The 14,368-nt window shown below is 39.0% G+C and overlaps 1 protein-coding gene across 3 annotated transcripts in view; it reads right to left on the bottom strand.

The window, feature by feature from the left end:
* Window positions 1–2,420: 2,420 nt before the first annotated feature.
* Window positions 2,421–14,368, bottom strand: part of CAV1 (caveolin 1) — a 36,631-nt gene continuing 24,683 nt past the window's right edge. For all 3 annotated transcript variants that reach the window (XM_012456984.3, XM_012456985.3, XM_012456986.3), the window contains exon 3: window positions 2,421–4,668. In XM_012456984.3, coding sequence (XP_012312407.2) covers window positions 4,327–4,668 — 342 coding nt within the window. In that variant the 3' untranslated portion in view covers window positions 2,421–4,326. The remainder of the gene's footprint in view (window positions 4,669–14,368) is intronic.

The following is a 14,368-nucleotide window of genomic DNA, read 5'->3' on the forward strand; positions in this document are numbered from 1 at the left end:
TGGAATGTTTTTCCATCTGTTTGTCTTCTCTTATTTCCTTGAGCAGTGGTTTGTAGTTCTCCTTGAAGAGGTCCTTATCTCCTTTTCACCTTTTTTTAATATATGAAAGCTCTCTGTATTTTTAAGTGTATTATAATGCTATGCACTCAAATGCTTTCTGTTATCAGTCATATTTGTATCTACTGTTTTTGATATATAGAAGTTTGATATTTTATGTGTTTATTGCCATGATCTTTTATTTTGTGATTTCAGCCTTTTGTGTTATGTTAAGCGTGTCTTTCTTTACTTCTCTCCTCCAACCAATATTAAAAATAAGGATTATAATTTAAAACCCAGAACACTTGACTATTAACACCCACATCAGGGAGGATATGAGTCAACTATTCAAACTGAGCCCCACTTCACCAAGATGATGTGTATTATTAAGGAACTAAATTTACTAGATGTTTTTATCCTCCCTCCTTCCCTCCCTCCCTCCCTCCCTCCCTCCCTCCCTTCCTCCCTCCCTTCCTCCCTTCCTTCCTTCTTTCCTTCCTTCCTCCTTCCTTCCTTCCTTTCTCTCCTCTCCTCTCCTTTCCTTTCCTTTCTTTTCTTTGTTTCTTAAGATGGTCTCTCTTGTTGTCAAGGCTGGTCTGAACTCTTGGCCTCATTTGATCCTCCAGTCTCAGCCTCAGCCTTCCAAAGTGATAGAATTACAGGCTAAATGTATGATGTATGAAGCTATTTATTATCAATATGCAGTAAAAGTTGTCCAAAGCCATGTAGTGATTTGTGTATCTGGAGAATACAATGGAATTGGATCAGAATATGCTGTGATAATTAACTTTTTGTGTCAACTTGATTGGGTCATGGGGTGTCCATATGTTTGGTCACATATTTTTCTGAGTGTTTCTTTGAGGGTGCTTTTGGATAAGATTAGCATTTAAATTGATAGACAGAGTAAGGCAGATTGCCCTCCCTAATGTGGGTGGGCTTCATCTAATTGGTTGAAGGTTTGCATAGAATAAGCTGACTGTGACCCAGACCACCAAGTAAGAGAGAATTCCTTATGCTTGACTGCCTTTAAACTGGAACATTGGATTTTTTTTTCCTGCCTTTGAACTTGGCCTAAAATAGCAGCTTTTCCTGGCTCTTGAGCCTGCTGATGTTGGACTGGAACTACATCATCAGCTCTCCTGGGTTCCCAGCTTGCTTACTCACCCTGCAGATTTGGGAACTTGTCGCTCTCCATAATCATGTGAACCAGTTCCTTATAATAAAGCTCTTGCTCTCTATCTCTATCATCTCCATCTATCTCTATCTCTCTCTCTATCATCTCCATCTGTCTCTATCTCCATCTGTCTCTTGGAGATTATCTATTATCTCCATCTGTCTCTATCTCCATCTATATCTTTATCATCTCCATCTATCTTTCTCATCATCTCCATCTCTCTCTCTCTCTCTATTATCTCCATCTGTCTCTATCTCCATCTGTCTCTTGGAGATTATCTATTATCTCCATCTGTCTCTATCTCCGTCTATATCTTTATCATCTCCAACTATCTTTCTCATCATCTCCATCTCTCTCTCTCTCTCTATTATCTCCATCTGTCTCTATCTCCATCTGTTGCTATCATCTCCATCTATCTCTCTTTCTCATCATCTCTATCTCTCTCTCTCATCTCTCTATATATACATCTATTTCTATCTCTGTTTCTATCTATCCCTATATATCTCTATCTCCATTTATCTATTTTTATCTCTGTTCTATTTATCCCTATATCTCTATCTTCCTATCTATCTATCTATCTATCTATCTATCTATCTATCTATCTATCTCTAGCTCCATCTCTCCATCTCCATGGCCATCTCTATCTCTATTTTCATCTCTCTCTTTATCTCTATCCTATCTATCTCTCTCTCTTTATCTCTATCCTATCTATCTATCTCCATCTATCTCTTATTGGTTCAGTTTCTCTGGAGAACCCTAATACAGGAGTCCTGAATGTCAACTTAACCAAGCAACAAACATAAATTGGGACTGCAATATACCTCTTTAAAACCCAGTTAAGGCATAGCAAAGTTGAAGCCATTGCCCCCTGAATGCAAATTGTGTCATTCACCAAGTGAGAGCATTAATATCCAAGCTTTCTGGGGGCTCAAATTAGATGACATATAATAAAACATTGGGCAAATTGCTAAAAAAAATCTTTGTTATTAATTATAACTTTTATCTGAAGTAACTCGTGAATGGTGATGACCTTAGCAGAAATATCCTAAGTGACTTGGTAATAATTTTGAAGTGGGAGGCTATTCCCCCCCACAAACACACTACAAACATATACACACACTATACACATGCTCACTACATACAAACACATAGACAACACAGACGCTGACATATAAACATCTGTTTTGGGGAAAAATAATAAAGCTGACTGTTTAACTGTTAAACATTTTTATTGTGCAGGCTTGTAACCTTTATAGGACATGCATGATAAAAAATTGTAAAATATATCAGTAAGCATATAAAATGTCAGCAGTCTTTTGGACCAGCAATTGATTTGCATGAGGGACTAAGCATCTATGTAGAACAGACATGTCTTGGAATACACAGTTTACATATTAAATCACAAAGCCATTTCCTAAGTGATTTTCTTCATATAAAGATAAAAGTATCTTTACATTTAAAAAGTATGCAGTATAGCAAATTTTCAGTTATATACACAGTTTAAAAGTAAAACTATGTCCATGCCAGTGTCTGTTTTAAATGCAAAAAGTCAAAGTAGGTAACAGGTTGGTAATTAAAGTGTAAGAAAACTGGAAGAGGCAAAAATCAAGCGGAGTTCCAATAAGTGTACAAAAAAAAAAAAAAAAAAAAAAAAGAAAGCATAACTGAGGGCTTCAGAAAAGTCCCCAAGGGCAAAATCACAATATGAGCAGGAGAAATAAAAAGTTTTTGGATATACCAGGCAGCATTCACTATGACTCAGGTTTACAGGTGAAATTCCTCAGTTTGAGTTCAGAAGAATTTGAACTTATTCCAGCAAAACTACTTCAATCTTTTTATTACTGCCTCCTCCCCCATCTTCTTTCTGGGCAAAGGGATGCTTGGATTAGGTCCAAAGCTCCTGGCAGGGGGAGGGGCCATGTGTCACAGCATAACAGACGGTTGCAAGTGCTTTACTGAGCAGGGGTCATGTTTGCAGCAATTCTGACAGGCTCACACAATGGCCTCCGTTTTCCAGCCCCTCCCCGGAGGCCCACTAATCAGCTGAAAAGGGAACACAATGTTGAGCCACTAAACCACCCCAGTGATGGATTAGTTTGGATTCAGAAAAGCATGATTATTCTTGAAAATAAAGGAAGCTGAATAGACATGCTGACCTCAATCAGCTGATGACAGGCAGGGAAAGCTGGCTTCCACGCTTGCCAGCCCACAGAGGGCTCAGCCCCATTGGTCCACTTTAATTCGTTTCATCGGGTTACTGTTGACCATCTCTATGGATAAAGATGCCACATGATGAAGCCCAGATGCAAGCTTCACCGGACTCTAGCTCAGAGTCAGAAATGCTCATGGAAGACTAGGTCATGGGTATTCTAATTTTGGTCTTCAGGGAAACTGCTTACCTAATGCATGCTGATGCATTAGACCCTATTTGAAAAAAAAAGTGAAAAACATTAGGTTTTAGGTTTTAGGTCCCAAGGAAGGCACTTAGGTCTTGTTATCTATATAACAAATATTCAGGCATAGAAAATATAGGTTAAAATTTCAAGAAGAGTAAGGCATTAGTTGGATCATGAGAAGGCAGAAGATTATGTTTTCTAACTTGTAAGGATCACTGGATCCTACTGGATCACGAAAATGAATGGCAGTAATCCACTAACTCCTTAAATGGTGGGAGAAGAGCTTGCTGAAAATCTGCCCATATACTTGTACGCTCAATGGCCATACCCTGGAATTCCTCCCTTACCATAAAATGACCAACATTTTAGAGTAGGCAGTTGAGGTTGTTGGTTCTTTTTTTTTCCCTCCTCAGTTCTCCATATTTCTCTCAAATTAACTTTCAACAATATGTTCATATTTCAGCCAGTAAAGCGATGGTTGATCCACACGCAAATAAAAAGGTAAAGAAAAAAATTAAAAAATTCAGGCTGCCAAAAAATAGATGAAATAACTCAGAAGAAACATAATACTTATGAAAACTGAGAAACTGATTTCTTTGTTCTCAACCAAGATAATTCATTCATAAATTGTTGCTGTATTAGAAACTTGAAACTTGAAATTGGCACCAGGAAAATTAAAAGGAAAAAAAATCAGGTATACTTCTATCCTTGAAATGTCATTTATATTTCTTTCTGCAAGCTGATGCGGACATTGCTGAATATTTTCCCAATAGCTTCGAAGAGTGGGTCACAGACGGTGTGGATGTAGATGGAATAGACACGGCTGATGCACTGAATCTCAATCAGGAAGCTCTTAATGCATGGGACAACTGCCCAGATGTGCAGGAAAGAGAGAATGGCGAAGTAAATACCCCAGATGAGTGCCATCGGAATGCCAAAGAGGGCAGACAGCAAGCGGTAAAACCAGTATTTTGTCACAGTGAAGGTGGTGAAGCTGGCCTTCCAAATGCCGTCGAAACTGTGTGTCCCTTCTGGTTCTGCAATCACATCTTCAAAGTCAATCTAAAAGGAAGAAGTGACAGAACATGAGCACGGAATAGAAGAAAAGAGAAAAACTCACTATTCAGTATCCATAGACATATACTATATTAGCTTTTATGAGTTAATTCTTTGTGAGATGCTTAAAAGCAGCCAGCAGCATCAGCATCACTTGGATCTTGGAAACACAGATTTTTTTTTTTTTTTTTTTTTTTTGAGACAGGGTCTTGCTCTGTCACCTAGGCTGGAGTGCAGTGGCATGATCATGGCTCACTGCAGCTTTGACTTCCCAGGCTCAAGCAATCTGCCTACCTCAGCCTCTTAAATAGCTGGGACCACAGCTGCATGCCACCACACTCAGCTAATCTTTTTTTTTTTTTATTATTGTACTTTAGGTTCTAGGGTACATGTGCTGATCATGCAGAATTGTTGCATAAGGACATAAATGGCAAGGTGGTTTGCTGCCTCCATCCCCCCATCATCTATATCTGGCATTTCTCCCCATGTTATCTCTCCCCAACCTCCCTACCCCCCGTCCCTCCCCAGCCCCCCAGCAACAGACCCCAGTTTGTGATGCTCCCCTCACTGTGTCCATGTGTTCTCTTTGTTCATCACCAGTCTATGAGTGAGAACATGCAGTGTTTAATTTTCTGTTCTTGTGTCAGGTTGCTGAAAATGATGGCTTCCAGATTCATCCATGTCCCTACAAAGGACATGAACTCATCCTTTGTTATGGCTGCATAGTATTCCATGGTGTATATGTGCCACATTTTCCTTGTCCAGTCATTGATGGGTATTTGGGTTGGTTCCAGGTCCTTGCTATTGTAAACAGTGCTGCAATGAACACACATGTGCATGTGTCTTTATAATAGGATGATTTATAATCCTTTGGGTATATATTCAGTAATGGGATTTCTGGGTCAAATGGTATTTCTAGTTATAGATCCTTGAGGAATTGCCACACTGTCTTCCACAATGGTTGAACTAATTTACATTCCCACCAACAGTGTAAAAGTGTTCCTATTTCTCCACATCCTCTCCAGCATGCGTTGTCTCCAGATTTTTTAATGATAGCCATTCTATCTGGCGTGAAGTGGTATCTCAATGTGGTTTTGGTTTGCATTTCTCTAATGACCAGTGATGATGAGCACTTTTTCATATGTTCATGGGCCTCATATATGTCTTCTTTGGAGAAGTGTCTGTTCATATCCTTTGTCCACTTCTGAATGGGTTTGTTTGTTTGTTTCTTGTAAATCTGATTTAGTTCTTTGTAGATTCTGGATATTAGCCCTTTGTCAGATGGGTAGATTGCAAAAATTTTTTCCCATTCTTTTGGTTGCCAGTTCATTCTAATGATTGTTTCTTTTGCTGTATAGAAGCTCTGGAGTTTGATTAGATCCCATTTGTCTATTTAGACTTTTGTTGCCAGTGCTTTTGGTGTTTTAGTCATGAAGTCCTTGCCTATGCCTATGTCCTGAATGGTTTTCTTCTAGGGTTTTTATGGTTTTATGTCTTTTTTTTTTAAGTTGTTTTTTAAGAGATGGAGTCTCACTATGTTGCCCAGGTTGGTTGTGAACTCCTGGGATCAAGGAATCGACCCACCTTGGCATTCCAAGGAGTTGGCATAACAGGCATGAGCCACTGAACCAACCTGAAACACAGATATTTGGGTTCTCCTTGGACTTTATTATATCTCAGGGGTAGAACCCAGGAGATTTTTAAACATGTTTTCCAGGAGTTTCTCTATCACACAAAAGGTTGAGAACTATAGCTCTAAAGAAAACCAAATGGATGTGATTAAATTTCTTGACTTAAAAGTAAAACCCCCAAACATGGATAAGGATATGAGGCACTCAGTACAATGTAATGAACATGACATAATTTAACTGCCTTTGAAAACACCTACACATACAATTTTAAGGGTGTTTAGTTAATAATTGGTTAATAATTTTTCAAATTCCCAATTAGCATAATTACTTCAGGAAATTATATCATGATGAGCTGGGAGGCATCAAGAAGGCTTCATGAGGTGGGAGATTTGAGCAGGGCTTGGGAAATTGGGTATGATTTGGAAAGGAAGAAGAAAGAGACCTTGGAAGTGTGTTAAAGCCCCAGGAACAAACAAGGGTGCCACAGTGTGTGTCACAGGCAGAATAGACCTGTGTCACCAAGGCTGGAAAGACAGGTTGAGGCCAGACTGGATATTATTATACAGACATTGGTGTCTATGGAGCATGTAGGAGCAGGGGAGTTTAGCCACAATCAATGCACTAGTTTATTAAGATAAGTTTGACAACTGTATACACACTGGGAGAAGGAGGAAAGAGATTCAAGGAAGGGAGACTGTCACTATCACTCAAGGTTGAAGGGCCAAGACTAGAAACATGGTTATAAGAAAAGAAAAGGGGGTTCCAGAGATGCTAAGTGAAAAATCCACAGGACGGATGGGGATGATAGGAGCTGAAATACAAATTTGGCCCCTTTCCCAGTAGCAGGCTCTCCCAGGTACACGTTCACCCAAACAATTAATTACAGGAAATTTTATCCCTCCGTAAAGATTTATATAAACTACACTTAAGCATAGGATTAAAAACAGAATTTCCAACAGAAAGGTAGGACAGAGCCAGTGTAACTGCTTGGCAGTGACAGCTATAGGAAGGGATTTAACGTAGTTTGAAATCCAAACAAGTAGATGACTGCCAGCAGCAACTCAGGCAGGCTCCGGATTAGGGAATGAGGACTTCCATGACTCCATGGAGCTGCTCAGTGCCAAAAAGCCATCTTTGATTCAACACAATAAAATGTCTTCTGGAAAAAGTACATGATGCTTACCAATTTTTAAAGTTTATTTTGTGGAACATTCTGTTTCTTGACTTACTGTCCAATGTTTTAATAATGTAATGTGAAAAAAAGTGGTATGGCCACAATTATGTAAGTGAAGTTAAGTATATTTATTGTCACTCTTATTTTTTCTTCACCCATTTGGATCTAGACACAGGGTAAAACATTTACTTGTGTGTTTTAAAAGGTGGCAAATATGTGGCAAATCAGGTCAATACTTTTATGAAGTTTCTGTGCAAATTATTTAATTGCCTATCATGGATTTGTGTTCTGACACTGCATTCTTCCCAAGACTATCAAAAATAAGGGGCTGTGGTTTTCCTACATTCAATTGCAAGACACCTAAAGAATTTTATTTTTTAAAGATGTTTTTGTTTTGTAAGAGGATTTGAAGGCAGAATTAAAACACTACAGCAGGTAGTCAAAAGATGGGCAATGGTCACCTATGACTGCCTTGAAATGGGTACACACATTTTGAATGTATAATGGAAAATAATCCATTACTCTTATTAAAAAATACTCTATTACCAAAGAAGGTTAGGAAACAATTACTGGGAGCAGAGGATTCCTACCTCTTTACAGAGCAGACCCAAAGCAGGTCTGCCTTGAGATTCTTTTCCTAGGAGGGGAAGATTCGTGAACATTTGTTGACTGGTTATTATGACCAGACACTGCTCTCATTTAACTCACAACAACTCTATAATACAGTATTCCACCCTCCCTTTTTTTTTTTTAAAAAAAAAAAAGTGAGATTCAGAAATGCTAATGAATTGTCCAAGTAAATAAGAGGTAGATTTGAAGTTTAAATCTGGTCTGAAAGTCATCAACTTTCTTCGATATTGCACCACTTTTCCAAAACATTCTTCAAATTTTCTCTAAGTTGAGTATGCTATTTCATAATTAAAGGACACATTAATAAAAAAGAGTTTGCCAAATTTAACCCTGTGGTAACTGCAACAATTCTCACAGCATGTTGTCTGAGGACACTGTTACGCCATATGTACAATGGTCCTTAGTAAGGATATTTATGAACATGAGAGTGTAAGATTTCTTAATAATAATTCTATTTTTCTGAGCATAAATTCAAATTATTATTATTAGTTTTTTGAGACGGAGTTTCGCTCTTGTTACCCAGGCTGGAGTGCGATGGCGCGATCTCGGCTCACCGCAACCTCTGCCTCCTGGGTTCAGGCAATTCTCCTGCCTCAGCCTCCTGAGTAGCTGTGATTACAGGCACGCGCCACCATGTCCAGCTAATTTTTTGTATTTTTTTAGTAGAGACGGGGTTTCACCATGTTGACCAGGATGGTCTCGATCTCTTGACCTCATGATCCGCCCGCCTCGGCCTCCCAAAGTGCTGGGATTATAGGCGTGAGCCACCACGCCCAGCCTTCAAATCATTTTTTAATGAGTACATTGGATTCTTACACTTTCTTTTAACTTGCTTACTGAATTTCTGGATGCTTGCATTTTCAGTGAAACTGCGTTTTCAGAAACTGCTAGTGAGCATGATTTATCCTCAAACATCCAAGTGAATTTAGAGCAGGTCTCCAGGGGTGCAAAGCAACATGACAAAAATAACATGTTATATAAATATATCCAGTTAGTTATTGCTGCTTTAGTCTTGAAAATTTAAGGCGGTTTAAAAGGAAACTAAAAGTACAGTCAATTAGGTGCAACTGAGAAAAAGAAAGCAAGGCAGATTAAAGGAACAATAGTGGCAGAAGTAAAGCTTAGTGTCTTTCTACCTCCATTTACACAGCATTAATTAGTATTAGAGGAGTACGTGAGATAATTTATACAAAGTACTTAGCATGGGTGCAGAGCATAGCAATATGATTAGTAAATGCCCAATAAATAGTAGCACTTAAAAAAAATCTTTTGCTTTTGGTGATTAGGTCTTTTCTTTCCTTCCTTCCTTCAGTCTCTCTATTTTTTTTTTTTCTTTTTTGAGACAGGGTCTTGCTCTGTCATCCAGGCTAGAGTGCAGTGGCACAATCACTGCTCACTGCAGCCTTGACCTCCTGGGCTCAAGCAATCCTCCCACCTCAGCCCCTGGAATAGCTGGGACTACAGGCATCCATCACTGGCTAATTTTCTTTTTTGTGTGTGTGTGGAGATGGGTGTTGGGGGGAAGGGTCTTACTATGTTGCCTAGGCTGATCTCCAACTCTTGAGCTCAAGGAATTCTCCTGCTTTGACCTCCCAAAATGTTGGGATTACAGACGTGAGCCACTGCACCGGCCGTGACTAGGTTTTTAAATAGACAATTGTAATAAGAGGAACTATCAGCTGCAAAGCACATAAGGGCTGTCAATTTAAACCCCACCAGTGGCTCAAAAGAACTAACTTCCATTTGTAATCATCTTCACCACAACCCACTGAAATGCATGTCATTATTCCCGTTTTACAGATGAGAATACTGCCGGCGGTTAATAAATTACCCACGGTCACATAGATGCTAAGTGACAAAGCTAGAACTTGTCATATTTCAATTCTGTGCTCTTTTTGCCTTTGTATTCCTGAGACCACAAGCCTTTACAATTGTCTTATTTCCTTGATTTTCACCCAGATAGATATGCTTCCTCAAACATTCCCATTTTGATCATTAAAGGAATTACTCTTGTTAATGTTTCCACTTTAAGTTAAGACATCTAACCTAGGGTGTTTTGCATTATTGGTCCTGATTGTGTTTTTATGGCTCTGAATGGTATGCTCTCACAATCCTGGGTACCCAGCAAGGGACCCTCTGATTGGCAGATATGGAAACTGAAGCACAGAATGATTAAAATGAGACAGACTTTCTCAAGATATCAAGTGAATTAATGGAAGAGCTGAAATTAGAACTCTAATTTCCTGATTCCCAGGTCTATGTCCAGCCTTGTGCTTCATACTTTTTCCCTAGGAAGTTACATCACCCTCCCCACGTGCCTTCACTACTTACTCCATTCATATCTCTGGGTCTCCTTTAAATCTCTCATTGCTTTCTAAGGCATTGACTTGAAAGTTTATGAGAAATGTTCTTTCTACAGTGTGAACACGAACATTTTTTGTACATTTATCTATGGTGAAAAAAACAGGAAAGAATATTTTTTACAAATCCAAGTATATTTTGACATGTATTCAGAATGTACTGAATCCAAAAAAACTCTGCTAAATAATTGATCCTTCTGTTTAAGGGAGTTCAGAGTTCCACATCAATCAAAGCACAGCTGCTTCAGCAGATTCACAGATATTTAAAGCTAAAGGGATTCTCAAAGCAATGGAGTCACATTTGAGACACAGAAATTGATGACCAAAGCTGTCAGATGACTGGACCAAGTATACCTTCCCATTTAATGGCAGCACAGGATTGCAACTCAGGCTTAGAAACTCTCCTGGGCTCTTCCACTACTGCTTGTTATCACCACACATCCTTGATCACTCCAGCTGCTACATTATGGATGCCTGTGTCTGAAATTAAACATCCTTAGGCTATCAAGAGGTCCCACAGGTCTACTGTTGAGTGGATGATGGTGCCTCTTTCTCACAATCCTTAATGGGCTCATTATTCACATTTAGCATCAGCTTGATTTATCACTCATTGAAACAGTGACTCCCGAGTCCCAGTTCCCAGGGGACTGACTCCACTTGCCCTTCTACAAGGGCTGGTCTTGCTTGGAGCAGTACTTCATGTGCTTGCTTAGATTTTGAGCAGGACAGGAATTAAAAATTTGCTTAAAAACCTAATGCCCAAGAAGTGTAGGTGCCATCAGTTTCTTAGAATGGGCTGCTTCAGATGAGGTTGAGCTACTCCTCCAAGAACCAACTGTCTGTTCTGTAATCTATGGAATAAGTTGCCCTTCTGGAGAGAATTATTACACAGACCTAAAGATCAAAGGCATAAATGTACTTCAGTGATATTTTTGTGTTTCAGTAGATGCTTTATAAGGAGTCAACAGTTTACATTACTAGATTTTTATAAGTGATGTGAAATACCTTTGTACAGCACTGGTTTACAATACTACGATTTCAGAAACATGAGTTAACACAAATCAAGCAGCAGACGTCAAGAAAAGCAATCTGTCCTGTTGTGTTTTGATAATACTTGGCTGATGTAGTAAATCTCAGAGGATTTCATTCTGTTCAATGTAGTATCTGAAGGCAATATTTGAAAAACAGTTTATATGTGCACAGGATTTTTAAAATATAGGATCTTTTTTGGGTCTCAAAATCTGGATATCTTATTTTGAATAAGGAATTTTCAAGAAGGAAACCCTAAGCACATATCGGATTTCATAAGTAATGATCTTACACATTCTGTTTCTATTGAAAAATATCTTCATAGATGGTTAGTGAAAATCATGATTGTACTGGATATATAGAACACATAAAAAAACAACACCTAAGATGTTTACAGAAGACTTGTCTGCTGCCTGCCCAAAATTTACAGTTCCACTTCTCTGCCAACAGGATCCTGATGGATTCAGGTAATGGCAATAATCCTTTGATCTCAGAGATGAGTCACAGTTGGTTTAGACTTGCCATGTTAAGGTTAGTCTTCTTGGTGAGTGATTGGTTTAAGGCAGGCGTGTGACTCAGTTCTGGCCAATGAGATCTAAGTGAAATCTGCTAGAGGGGACTTTCAGGGAAGCTTTGTCTTCCTTATGAAAAGAGACAGAGGCAAAGAGAGACTCTTTGCCCTTTTCATCCTGCTTAGAATCTGAGGAGTTGCCTATGTTGTGATTGTGAGGTGACATGCATGATTAAAAGGCCAAAAAAATAGAAGACATGCTGCTTTTGCCATTATCAAGCTACTGAAGCAATGCCAGAAGCTGCCCACCCCTAGACTTTTGCCTATGTGACATAGATATACCTTCTATGTGACATAGAAATACCTTTATTTTTAAGCCACAGCTGTTTAGGTTTTTAGTTACCTGTAGCAGAATGCATTCTTAAAACACTCTTTCCCGCTGGCTTGCATAGTAGTCATACATCTCCTCTTTTAGAAACATGAGCTTAATTTCTGATCTCAACATATCTTTTCAACACTACTGGACACTATTACCTCAATACACTGCCTAACCTGTATCAGAAAATATTTGCTTTACATTGATATAAGTTTTAGCAAAGCACAAATGGGATGATACACTGACTAAGACTGAAACAAATTAATATATTCTTTTCATCTAGAAAAATCACACTTAGATGTGATAGACAGCACCTAAGATGGCTTTCAACGACCTTCTCTGCTGCTGTTACATTCCCTTGTGTAATGCCATCCCTCTAAATGTGGGCTGGACTTAGTGATTTGCTTCTAAATAATAAAACATGGCAAAAGTGATATCACTTCTGAGATGAGGTTACAAAAGACCGGGCCATTCATCTTGCTTGCCTGTCTTGATCTCTCCCTTGCTTGCCCTACTGGAAACCAGCTTCCATGTTGTGAGTTGCCCTGTGGAGAGGCCCACGTGGAAAGGAACTGAGAGAGGAGTCTGGCTAGCAACCACTGAGACACAGAGGCCCTCAGCTTGACAGCTTAAGAGTAACTGAATCCTGCCGTCAGCCACATGAGTGAGCTTAGACGTGGATCTTTCCCAGCCCTGAGAGACCCTGAGCAGAACCACTCAATTAAATCACTTTGATTCCTGACACACAGAAACTGTGGAGGAGCAATGTTCGTTGTGCTAAGCGACTCAGTTTTGGGGGATGATTTGTTATGTAGCTAGACAATATAATTCCAAAACAAACCACTTTTATTTTGATGATTATTTCTTATTTTCTATTTTATTGTTTTTTTTTCTATTAGACAATTTAGTTTTCATGTTTACAGAGAAACATATGCAATGAATGTCTATCGGATGCCCTGGAATTTGGTCCTGGGACAAAGTCCAGAAATAGATGAGAAGGAAATATAGCATTTACAACTTTCTACAATTCATACCAAACAAAATATAAGAAAAAAAAATAGGCTATAGATAGTGTTTGGGTTGAAATATCAGCCCAAATACTTGAAGTGGCTTAGATTTATACCCAGGTATGCACCAAAGACCAAGGACCAGCTCTGTCTGGAAAACTGATCACCAAACTTCAACCCTGGAGTATAATGCTTCATTCAGCATTATATTCTCATTTCTCAGGAGTTCTCGGCAAAAGGATCACCCGGTGAAGGGTGCTTGTTAAAATCCAGATTCTCTGGCCCCATTTCAGACTCAGATCAGACTCTCTGGGGTAGGGCCTGGGGATCTGTATTTTTACCAGGATTGCCCTTTGTCTCATGCAAAAGACTAGAGTGTGCCATGTTCCCTTGGATTTAATTACAGCTCCTTTTTGCATATGCCTTTCTTTTTTCTCCACTCCTGACAGCCCTAGTTTGTTCCTCTCTTCTTTCTGGGAGCTCCTCATGTGCTGGATGGCATCTGGACACCGGTGGATAAATGAGTAGAGCTACTTTTTGAGGGGCTTTTGCTAATTTAAACCCATAAATATGTATTACTGGGTAAGGATAAATGACCATTATTTATTACGAAAACATGTAAATGGATGATAGAAATCTTGATTTATTGTCATTATTCTAAATCCTGCATAAACAAATGCATTAAAAAATTATAAATACATACTTGTAAAATCCTAATGTATGTGTCAAACCCAGTCATACAGAGAGAGGGTTTAGACCAATTTCAAACGCCTTCTTTGTTCCCACACATATTTTTAAAGTGTTGAGCTGCCTTTGAAGTCGATGGAATCAATGTTGTGTGTGAGTGTGTGGGTGCAAAGGAGGTTGAGAAATAGCACAATTAAATGTTAACAGAAGATGGGAACTTTGCTCTAATACCCATGTGTTTCTCAGGGGCAATCTTTATTGGGCCAAACTGGCACCTCTGGGGAAAAGGCTGCAGTGCTCT

Source organism: Aotus nancymaae, unplaced genomic scaffold, assembly GCF_030222135.1.
Source record: "Aotus nancymaae isolate 86718 unplaced genomic scaffold, 86718_ANA_hifiasm-v0.15.2.pri h1tg000002l, whole genome shotgun sequence".
NCBI lineage: Eukaryota > Metazoa > Chordata > Mammalia > Primates > Aotidae > Aotus > Aotus nancymaae.